The sequence below is a fragment of the Mauremys mutica genome, chromosome 6, assembly GCF_020497125.1.
Source record: "Mauremys mutica isolate MM-2020 ecotype Southern chromosome 6, ASM2049712v1, whole genome shotgun sequence".
Lineage (NCBI taxonomy): Eukaryota > Metazoa > Chordata > Testudines > Geoemydidae > Mauremys > Mauremys mutica.
The window spans coordinates 84,156,952-84,169,104 of NC_059077.1; the positions used below are offsets into that span (position 1 = coordinate 84,156,952).

Below are 12,153 nucleotides of genomic sequence, written 5' to 3' on the forward strand. Positions count from 1 at the left end.
TGGGTGTCCCTAAAACCTCTGACTGCTAGAAGCTAGGAGTGGATGACAGGGGATGGATCACTTGATAAATTGCCTTGTTCTATTGACTCCCTCTGAAGCATATGGCACTGGCCACTGTCAGAAGACAGGATACTGGGCTAGATGGACCATTGGTTTGTTCCAGTACAGCCATTCTTATGTAAGCCCACAGGAGAAAAATCTTTTAAATGGGCTAGCAGATTCTTATATAGGAAAGCATAATTTATAACACTATATTAAAACCATATAAAAACCAGTAGAACTGTACCAATTCACATTAGTGAATGGGAGACCCATTATGCATTACTGAATTCTGTGACCAAGTGAAGAAATGAACAAAACAATAAAAAAGCCAGAATCTTGTATCACAAGTCATATTTTGTGCATGTAGTTTAGTTCTGATTTTTTTAATACTACTGTATAATAAAACTAGTAAATATACTGCTGGATATTTTGAAAGAGTAACAAAATTTTAGTGATAAAATCCTCACTTCCCCATCTTTTAGATCTTTGCTGAAAAGTGGGAAGAGTACTGCTGACTCGTGCATGTGAATTTTGGGTAGTGTGGTATAATGAAATGTGAAGTGGCACTCTATTGCATTAAACCAGAAGCAAGAGTTAATATATATCTACAAATTTTCAAATGTTTTGCCAAACACAGCCTGGGTTTTCCCCAGGATTAGGATTCCAGACAACACCTGGATATGAAGTAATGTGTTCAACCATTTTCTCCCAATTTAATTGAAAGAAAATGCATATGCTTAAAAATTCCAAATACATGATGATGTGCAAAATATTTTGAAACACATCTGAAGACAGAATGAGGAAACCCATGAGGACTCTGGTCAATCAATACACTATCATTCAGAGATATGATACTTCCATGGTAAAAAGTTTCCCTATGTAGTTTACCACATTTTCTAATTAGCCTGCTTAAATGTATTTACTTTGTCTTTGGCTCTCAATCCAATACATATTTTTGAAAAAGAAAGCAACCAGGAGAGTGGCAAATTGACACTATTCTGATGAAGTCAATAAGTTTGCTGCAACATGTATTTGCAGGGCATGTAACTACATTACCATCCAAGAGGTTAAAGCCTCCCCTAAATAACTGACCACAGGATTATTCGTCCTCCAACAAATTCATTGCACTCGTGCTAAATAATTTGAAACTCTCTCTTTTTTTATTACATTTCTCACAGTTTCCGTCCTCTCAAACCAATATATTAGGGGAAAGGTCCAGTGCCATAGCAAAGTAATGTTCCCTGTGTAGCACTGAAAGCAAGAAATTATTTACATGCAACTGACTAGATTCAATCTAGTCCATCACAGTTGTCCACACTCTGTCAGAGGAAAATCTGCCAAATGTAGTCTAAACTGAATCACTAAAGATTGACAATATATTTTCAAACAAAACCCTACAGGGTAAAGTCAGTGTCAGAGAAGAAAGCCCTTCATCTACCAATTCAAGTATCAGTCAATATTTTTGCATCGTATAAAGTTAACTTAACGAAATAAACCTTAAGGAACTGGACAGTATCAGCCATGTGCTGGAAAAATGTGAGGGTTAAGGATAAGAAACTGAGTTTAGATAGACATCTCAAACTGAGAGCTGCTGTATGCCCAATTAAATGACATTGCGAGGCCCCAGTTAAATGTGGGGAAAGGTGCATGTGGCAACTCAGTCATTCCTCCCTCCTCACCATCTTGTTTCATAGAAGCAGCAAAGAATCCTGTGGCACCTTATAGACTAACAGACGTTTTGCAGCATGAGCTTTCGTGGGTGAATACCCACTTCTTCGGATGACTTGCATCCGAAGAAGTGGGTATTCACCCACGAAAGCTCATGCTGCAAAACGTCTGTTAGTCTATAAGGTGCCACAGGATTCTTTGCTGCTTCTACAGAACCAGACTAACACGGCTACCCCTCTGATACTTGACATCTTGTTTCACTATCTCTTCCATGACTGTGCAACAGTACCTGCTGTAAAGAGACTTCCCTGTGCTGCACCAGCAAAGACAGACTGGGGAAGGTCAGGGAGAATTATGTTAAGTGCTCTACAACCTTTAGACTACGTCACTGATTAAAAATACTTCCTGAGAAAGCAGTTATTTTGACCTCTTCATATTCCACTTCTTCTGCACAGAGTATTCAAAACATACATCAGTTTTCCAAAGACCAAACCCCTGCTTATAAGTTTGAGAAGAAGAGACATACATAGAAAATGAAGAATGAATAGAGAAAACTGTCTTTTGTGATAGGAAGATATAAGTAGATGTGTGTGTATATGTATGTTTTGAAAACTCTCAAAAGGTCCAGTAAAAATGGCAGCATCTGCATATTTCAAGTCCTACAGCCCTCACTCAATCCTTACGTTCACATGTACTTTCAGAACTGAAGGTAAGAATGAGTGAAACTGGGGCATGTCCAAGATACAAAGGGGGTGACTTGACAGTCATTGCTTCCAGCTTGACATTCTATCTTCAATTCTCAATGAAACTCAGACATCTTTTAGTAATGTGTGATAATCTAAATACCCTCACTCCAAAGTGAGAGGGATCTTTCAAAATGTATAACAGGCCTATAGTAAATACAATTATTTTCTGTGATCATATCCATGTCCACTTTTGAAGGTATACAACTTTCATATACTTGCTTCCTGCAAGGGACATGCTACTGTATACCAAGCAGGGCTGGCCCTACATGTTATGGAACCTCAGGCAAATAAGTGTAGGGGCCCATTCAGCTCCCTCCTCACCTATGACTGAGTCAATCTGGCTGCAAAACGAATTGCTGCTATGGATTTTTGCTAGTGCTGGAGTCAGAACAGACTACAAATGGGGGCATCAGGGATGGTACTCTTCATGAGCATGTGTCGCATTCAGCTACATGGGTGATTGTGCAATGGGAATTTTTTCTAGATAGTTCTGAACCCTGTGGCAATTCCTCATTTCTCCAGACTGCTTCAATGACAATGAATTTCCTTCAAAAACCTGTGGGACTTCACATGTTAAAGTATTTCAGCATAAATATACTGTCTGGGATTCTCTCTCTCTAACTTATTGCCTGCTCACCCACCCAAACTATCACCCTGCAGCAGTTTTCTTGCAACATACAGGCTTCCAGCCATCATTTCCCCTGTGCATCTTTCCCCCCCATCATGGCCCTAGCAGTGTTAACTAGCTTCTCCCTTCAAGGATACATGAAATCACCGCCAGATATGTGGATAGACTCAGACTTTAAGGTCAGAAGGGACCATTATGATCATCTAGTCTGACCTCCTGCACAATGCAGGCCACACAATCTCACCCATCCACTTCTATAACAAACCCCTAACCTATGTCTGAGTTATTGAAGTCCTCAAATTGTGGTTTGAAGACCTTAAGCTGCAGAGAATCCTCCAGCAAGTGACCCGTGCCCCATGCTGCAGAGGAAGGCGAAAAACCTCCAGGACCTCTGCCAATCTGCCCTGGAGGAAAATTCCTTCCCAACCTCAAATATGACGATCAGTTAAACCCTGAGCATGTGGGCAAGACTCACCAGCCAGCACCCAGGAAAGAATTCTCTGTAGTAACTCAGATCCCATCCCATCTAACATCCCATCACAGACCACTGGGCATACTTACCTGCTGATAATCAAAGGGATGCCTTTCCTTGTACAGTTTCATTATCTAATTATTTTCATTTCTAAAAACAAACAAAACTAACTATTCAAATTTCTAGATGTCCTGCCATCAGTCATACAAATTATGAAATATAGTAGAGAAATCCAGTCGGACTGTCTCCTTAACATCTACTCACAATAAAACAACAAGCAAATACCCATTCTGCCTCATGCCTCAATCCCTTCAAAAGCTGAGAGAACAGATGGAGTCTGCACCATGTCCTGAAGGTCCACAGACTTTGGACGACTGAATTTCCCATTGGGGATCATTCACAGTCCCAAATAGTCTGTTTACTTCCTTTTTTCCCCCCTTCTCTCCTTAAAAACTTCCTCTGCTTTTCTTTCCAATGGATTTTCTCACATTACATATGAGTTGTTGCCATCTTTCATTATACTTTTTTAGAAACTTTCTCATCCAGTTTTCATTGTATCTGGGTATGTTTTCTGTATTTGCTAGAGCATACAAAATCTGCAACTTGAGATTACTCTTGTTCAATTCATTTTTGGTTTCTTCTACCATCCACTTCCAGACAGATAAGCATGGAGCAAGGCTCTCTCTCTCTCCACTACTCTGCAAGCAAGAAGCTGCTCAAAGAATAATGTAGTCAGCATCACTCTTCCTTAGGGATCATATACATTATCTAGTCCCTCTTCAACATGATACCCATACATGCAAGACCACAAAATAGCTAGCTTCATCAGTAACCATGGGACAGCTACTGTTATACCATAATACACTTGCCTCACATCTGCTAGTCTGAAAGCAGAATTGTTCTTTTATCTATAGCTCATCAAATAATGAAGATCATTACAAGTGTTACTGTCTATCTAATCTAAGGTGTCTGTCACCACAATATTTAAGATACAAACTATAAGGATTATGTTTTAAAATGGCTCCTGAAGTTAACATTGCCTTTAAGGGGGACTAAAATTACATGTAAAAATAAAGCTGCTAAAATTGTTTTGATCTGTTGTACTTGTAATACAGAATATTAGGAAGGTTCTTAATGTAATTACAAACCCCAATATTCAATTCCTCAACTTAACTTCTTCCAAAAGGAAATCAGCTCCCTGCAATTTCACATCCATTATCAGTCCTAATTCTGTGGTACACTTTTTGAAGTCAATTAGAGCACTTGCTCACTAGTGTGAGCAAGGAGTTCTGAGTCTGTCCCCATATAATTAATATTTCATAGCACCATACAGTTCAATCATTGGAATTCTTTTAATAGAAGTATATTCTGCACACAATGAAGAAACCAACAGAACTCTAAATTACAATGAACTGGGGGACTAAATTACTTCCATGACTTCCTTAAAGATTTAATGATAAAAAAAATAATAATAAAACAACAACAGTAAGGACCTGACCCCGGCATTATTTCAGCCCTTCTGGGGTGCAAAGCAGTCAGAAAGCTGCCCTTACTGAGCCGATAAGGATTCTTTAGATGTCAAAGGGCTAGTATAGCCAGCTTTACGCCCCACCACTTGCCCCACACTGTAGAAGACATTTCAGGAAAATGGTTGAGGGTGTGGATGGGGCTGGAATGCTTTGTTGCTCAAGTGATTCCCCAGCAAGTGTAACAGCACCTTGGGAGCAATTATCAAATGGCGCATATTACAACATCGCTGAGGCTACTCTAACTTGTGCTGGAACTTGAGCCAGCCTCTGGTTGCTGCAGGGACCAGTGGGGCACACTGGTGATAAACAGTCACCTTTGAAGCCTTCTAACTGATTGGGGAGATAGTGAGTGATGCAGAAATTTTGGTTGTTAACTGAAGTCCTCTGAAATGTTCATATTTAACTCTTTGGGAACACCTCTGGTAAAAACCAATGAAAGCACGTGGCTCTCTGTGAAGGGACTGGGTTTGATTCCATTTACAATATTAGCCCCAGTTCCTTTTTATATGGCTACAGCCAAGATATCAACAGATTCTGCCAACATCCAAGGCAGACATCATGATATCAGTCTGTATTCAGCCATGCGCTCCATTTTCACCAGACCAGTTTATACAGGGGCCAGCATTCAACTACTTTGTATTTTCATCTGTTAAAAAAAGAATCACTACTCCTCAATTAGACTTACCTGTAACTGTCCAACAAGAATGCTCCCATCAAGTACAGAGATGAAACATTCTTTAGTCAGGACAGGAAACAGCCCAAACTAGTCCAGATGAGGCAGAAGTCCTCAGAGCACAGCTTTTCTATTTCCTCTCCTTCCATGCAACACTCAACACTCTGCCTTTCTGACATGCTCAACTTCAGATCAGCCACAGACTGAGACACCATTCCTGAAATTGTGATCTCAAGCTTGGAACGGGAAAGTGCTTGATAATATGCTACCAGGTCAACCACGGACAGATGTCTCTCTGCTCTGCACAATCTTCTACTTCTCACTGCCTCTTCTCCAGTCAGATGGAGAGAAGATATTTCCAGGGGCAGCAGCAATTTCTTTTCCGTTTTTAGCTGGTTAACTAATTCATCCAAGTGACATATCGCCTTAGTGCATCAGGAAACCTAACCACAAATCAATCATCATCATTATTGTTGCTGAAAAGGGGAAAGAACCACTAGCTTGTCTCACAACTCAAGACCAGTTGGTAATTGCTTATTCTATTAGAAATCGGAAGACCTCAAAACAACTCCATCTCCCGATTATTGCAGATAGCTCAGAACAACATCTGACCAACAGCTATAAGCTTTATAAAATTTTGTGCATAGTACATTAAAAATTACACTGAAAGGGTTAATTCCATAATATGCTGAAATAGTAACCTTAATGAAACAACATTACAGGCCAATCATTTGGGAACAATTATTTTAAAGCAGAATAGCCTTCTCTATCCTGAAAGAGCAGGATAATGGAATGTTATCTCCCCAAAGTCTACTCACTGTAAACAACCTATCTTTCCTGGCTGGACGAAAAAGCTGTATAAACACACTGTAATCAAATCTACTATGGCTGATGGAAATCCTTTGTTTAAGCAATCTAAAAAATGCCAATATAATACAAATACGATACAAAGGAGTTCTTAATAACACAGCTTTTGTATTTACAGTATTCTGAGCAGCACGTAAACCTGCATTGGGTATACAAAGGGCACATTTTTTTCTAGACTGACAGCATGCTTAGTTCTCTCATTTACACCACACTGCAATAACATAAAGAGGGGTTTACCATTAATCCAGGTTTTACTACAAAGCATCCAGTTATTTCTCTGTCAAACACTGGCAAGAGTGCCAAGTGTCTGTCATCCAATTCAGGGGATTAAGTCTTCTTTTATAGTGTGATACTTGTACCAATTTATAAAAATACAGATATAGTTTCTTAGGGCTGGTCACACTCTATATTTTGGCCAGGATTCATGCCGCAGAGGTTGAATATGACAGCTGGCAGGAAGCTGAGGGGAGAATACATCCTCCCCCTTTTCAGTCACCACATTTCAGTTGCCATAGTAATTAATCCTCAATTGAATGGCTGTCTTTGTACATTTCTTTTCAGTAAAACTTTAAGTAAACTTAAGTTGAAAACATGCAGTTGACTGGAAAAAAAAATACACACAACCCGAAGGCTCCATATAACCCACAGGTACAGTACAAGTTTTGTGACTAAAGCATTTCCATTTATTGAGAGCAAATTAGCTCTAATGTAGGATATTATCAGTTTTTCAAAATACTTAAGTGTACCCTGTCCCTGTTTTTATAATTGTTTTGTGAAGTACATTTTCCCTCTTCTTCAAATTCTCCCCCCCCACTTTAAAAAAAATCCCTTCAGAAAACATTATAAAAAAAATCAGCTTTAAAAGAGCTAAAGAAAGACCATCCCAGACCCCTGTACTTTTGAATTTTCATGTAGACTGTTTTTGCCAATTAACACAGAAATTAATTAGGGAATTAATTATGGAATCCAGACATTCAGTTCAGAATAAACTGGAAACAGCAGAAGAGGATATTTCATCTTGGCTCTGTGAGGCTTTTATGTTTAACTAAAAAAAAAAGTTTACTAATAAGAGTGCAAGTTATCCAAAAAAGCAAAAGAATATTAAGGGAAATAAATCATGAACACCCACCACTGAAAATCAGCCAGGTTGCTACAGTCTTTAGTCACCCTGCGCATAAGAGGAATGGAAATGCAAACTGTGCAAATATTTAGTGGGCATGTCAGCTCTGAAGAAATATGTGAACACCTATATTTTCTCCCTACTATTTACCTCACTCCAGGAGGAATGTGTAGAAGCTTGGTTTCGTTATTTGCATAGCTGTCATGACTTTTGGTCTTAGTCTTTAGTAAGGCTGAAATCAGTGAGGGTTAATGACGGTCTGACTTGGGTTCTTCATCTTTACTAAAATGATGGCTACAAAAGACCACACCATTCAATCTACTGCTTCATTTGCACTGAATATTTTTCCCCCTTCAGAAACTTTTGCCATTTGAATATACTTCCTTTCCATCTGATTTCATCCCTTGGCAGAGAATACGAACATAGGTTTTCTTTGTAACGTATGGCGACACATTGTTAATGGAGGTAAATTCCCCTTGTAATAATGTCAGTAGTTTAAGCAAGTTTGTGGTTGTTTGTGCATTGACAACAGAAGTATGAATCATTTTTATGTAAACAAATGCTGAAGATGATAGGCCCTCTGGATCTCATTAAATTAGTTGAGAATAGGCAAAGCACAGTAAGGTGTGGAAAAATTAACAAGGACTATTTACTTCAAGAGGAACCTTCTTCACTCAGGCTGGTTCTATGGACAGGGAAACCCTTCTACCTTAAATTGCATCTATTGTTAAATAAATGACAGTTTATTTTGCGAAGATGTAAACATTGGGGCAAGGGGCAGCTGTGGATTTTTCTTTTGCTAGATGACCTTTGAACCCAGGAGACTGTGGATCAAGTGGTTAGAATCCTGAAGCCTGGCGAGATTTTCCCATCTATGCCTTACATCATTGTCCTATCAGAGAGCTGGGAACATTTTTGTATCCACTACTGGGGAGGGAGGAAGGGAGCAAAGCCAAAGCCTTTCCATAAACCTTAGTGATCTCTATATTTTAAAGCGCTTTGCTCAGGGGCATGGAACACTGAAGTTTTGGGAAGTACACAGCATAAGAAGCTGTTGAGATTTGTGGAAGTGGTTTTTAACATAAAGTTATCTTTTTGAAAGATGCAAGGGGTAACGTTTTCTATTGACAGAGTATCAAATTCTACTGTTTGTTAATATGGCCAATCAAAAGACAACCTGGTTGGACATGAAAAAGAACCTCCTAAGCTGAGTTTCTATATGGACAACTTCAGATATAACACTAGAGTAATCTGCATGTTTCTTTTCTTGACTATTCCTCATTTGATTCCTCACAATTTTCTTTGCAGTATTTGTCACGGCACCTAACTGTAATATTAACAATGTCCTAAACTGACTGAATAAGTGAAAAATAAATAGCAACACCAGATGAACACCAGAGCAACCATAATTTGTTTTTCATACAAAGTCCTTGAAATAAAAATAAAGAAACAAGGAAAGGAGAAAACAGAAAAAGTAGCAGCAGAGTTGTTTCTAAAAGTAGATCATTTTTCAAAGTTTTCTACGAGGCTTTCAGAAGAGCATGTGAAACTCAGAGCTCTACATTTTAGGATTACATCTAGCAATTACTGCTAAATTAATGCCTTTACGGCAGAGTAAAAATAGGAAATGAAGTTAACTGGCAGTTTTTCCCACCATTATTGATGTTTTCCTTCCTATTTAGATCTCCAAGTTAATTGATGTTACTGTTGCTTCTGGTTTAAGAAACCAGATACCCTTGAAACGTATCGATTGACATGCTAATCAGAGAGAAATTAATTTGTAACACCTGTGGGCATAAAAATTCTGAACTTGGATGTAATGAGAAACAAATCATATGAACAACAGGAAAGCCTCTAAACGCCCATAGCCTAATATCAGAGATACAGCTGGCATTAAAGTCATTAAGCCCCAGTACTCTCCTCAATTTTTTCTTTCATTTATTCTGCATTCTAGTCATGTTGTCAATCCTGGCTATTAGGGGCTGGGGTCTTTCTGTGGTATTCTTGAGTATTTTTACCTGATGGTCTATTTAGGGGAGAGATTCCAATGTAAATACTTTTACTACAGAAAAGATCTCACTTATTGCTGATTGGTTTAGTTGGATCTTCCCAGCATAATATTGCTGCAACACCCCTTGTTAATAGAACAATTAATTACCGTTCATCTGTAGTACTGGAAGCACACCTCTTAATGAGGAAATGCACAGGAATGACCTAATATATGTTGATCCAGACTAGAATTTTTGCCTTGAGTTAAATGATTGTTAGTCTATTAATGATAGTTAAACACATCTGTGAAGACTAAACTGAATGTAGACCCAAGCATTTGCTCTAGGCTATAAACATTTGTGGTTCATCCTGGGGATCAGTCTAGGAGAATTACAGATATTTGTAGTATGGAATAAAATGACTGGGGAATGGTCAGATTAATATTTACAAATAGATAAATTGATGGTGTCTATCTAAATCCAAATTAAACATGAACCCCCCAACCAAAAAGTGGGAATGTTCACATCCAGGTTAAGTGTCTGAAATCTGGATCCAAATCAGAATGCCCCTAGCATTTAGGAATGCAGATTAAAACCAATAAAGAATAGGTTTGAAATATAAACTTGAAGCTTTATCCGAGTTTAGGCTCAGGCCTACCTCTATTCCAAATGTAATTTAACATGAACATAATGGCTGTAAAGCATAAAAACATAGTCATCGCTACAAATTAAGCAGACGTTAGAAATGCTCCCAATAAGCTTGCGTTCAATTTTCAACTTCAAATTTACATTAATGAAGACTACACTAACCCATAAAGTTGAATTAATCACAGTAGACATTTTGACATAATAAGCTCTTTCTGAAAACTTGTATTTTAGTTAGAATCACTTACAAAGTCAAACACTTTTCAGCCCTAGTGAAGGATATCATGAAGGTTAACCTTCTCTTCTGGTAACCTGCTACTTTATTAATTAGACCAAAGACAAACTGAAGATTCCAGGCCCCAAATCAAGTCCTATTACTAGAGAAAATGTGGCACAGGATTAGATTTCAGGTACCCAATCCCTGTTCTAAAACAGATAAGCATATTACTTCTGAGACAGTCTTACAGAATCCAGCAGAGGGTGCTGTTCAACTCAGTTCCCAACACTTTTAAGGCTGACCAATACAGAAATAGCCACAGTATGTGATTTTATTAGGCCTCCACTTGAAACTCCTCCTCCTCCCACCATCAGTGGCTTTGATCATTCATGGTGGCCATTAACAGAAAACCAAGTTTGAAGAAAGAGAATAAGGAGGATAAAAATAGAACAAAACAACATTTCTCAAATCCTCCTCTTTACCTTGGCACAGTAGACTGCTATATTAGCAGGGAGCTGGGAAAACTGCTTCAACTCAAACACATCTCTCACTGCCCAGTTACTCATCTGATTCTCAGCCTTGCTTGATCCAACCACATTCTGGTTTGAATGAATATAAGCCACTTCTTGAACACCACCTAATACATGAGAAGAAAGGTATAATCAAACGCTTTTGGCCATTCCAAAATACTGCATGGATATATCAGCTCTATTATAGATATGTATTGCAATTTTAAAAGAAAAGTTAAAATAAAGTTAACATGGAAATCCTAAATTTTGTTAGGCTGTAACTTAGGCTCAGATTTTTAAAGGTATTTAGGCATTGCTGCACTCAGCGTTGCAATGGCTAACCGCTTTAGGAGCTTAAGTCTCATTTTCAAAAGGGATTTAGGAACCTAAATACCTTCAAAAATCTAGGGCTTTGTCCTTAGATCCTTCCGTTATGCTAAAATCCATTTAAATGCTGCAACCATTTTAGTAAATTTCCTTTTGCATACCGAGAAACGACAAATTTTGCTCCAAGGCACCCAAAGTTTTTAAAAGATGAATGCTCAAAGTTAAGGATTAGTTGCCCCAACTCCTCCATATTATAGATACTACCAATACCACAGTACATATTTCAAATAATATTCTGTGATAATATTCCCAGTTACTGATAACAGAAAAAAGTTAACATGGTGAGAACTGATTTATTCATTCCCAAATCAGAAAATGTAATTGTATCAGACATTAACGCACCTTTTTGTAGTGATTGCAAATGTTTAGCAACACAGAAATATATACATACAGTAGATTCTGCTTATTAGCAACCCCTGGATTTTGCCATTATCTGGCAGTTGCCAATAAGCAGAAAGGCAAGTTTGTGGGGCTGCAGCCAGAGAAGGAAGTGCTGGGATGAGCTCTCTCTGGCTGTACCCCCCCAAATGTGCACAGGGATGGGCAGCAATGGAGACGGTGGCTGCAGCTTGGATGCTGGGGCTTTCCAGGGGAGGGGAAGCTGCGGGTAGGACAGTGTCAGGAGAACAGGGGTGCTGGGAGCTTGCAGAGCTACGGAGTAC

At 38.6% G+C, this 12,153-nt stretch overlaps 1 protein-coding gene across 7 annotated transcripts in view; it reads right to left on the reverse strand.

Annotated features, from left to right (window-relative positions):
* Positions 1 to 12,153, reverse strand: part of ERCC6L2 (ERCC excision repair 6 like 2) — a 173,655-nt gene that overhangs the window by 91,911 nt on the left and 69,591 nt on the right. For all 7 annotated transcript variants that reach the window (XM_045020537.1, XM_045020539.1, XM_045020540.1 and 4 more), the window contains one exon: positions 11,078 to 11,232. In XM_045020537.1, coding sequence (XP_044876472.1) covers positions 11,078 to 11,232 — 155 coding nt within the window. The remainder of the gene's footprint in view (positions 1 to 11,077; positions 11,233 to 12,153) is intronic.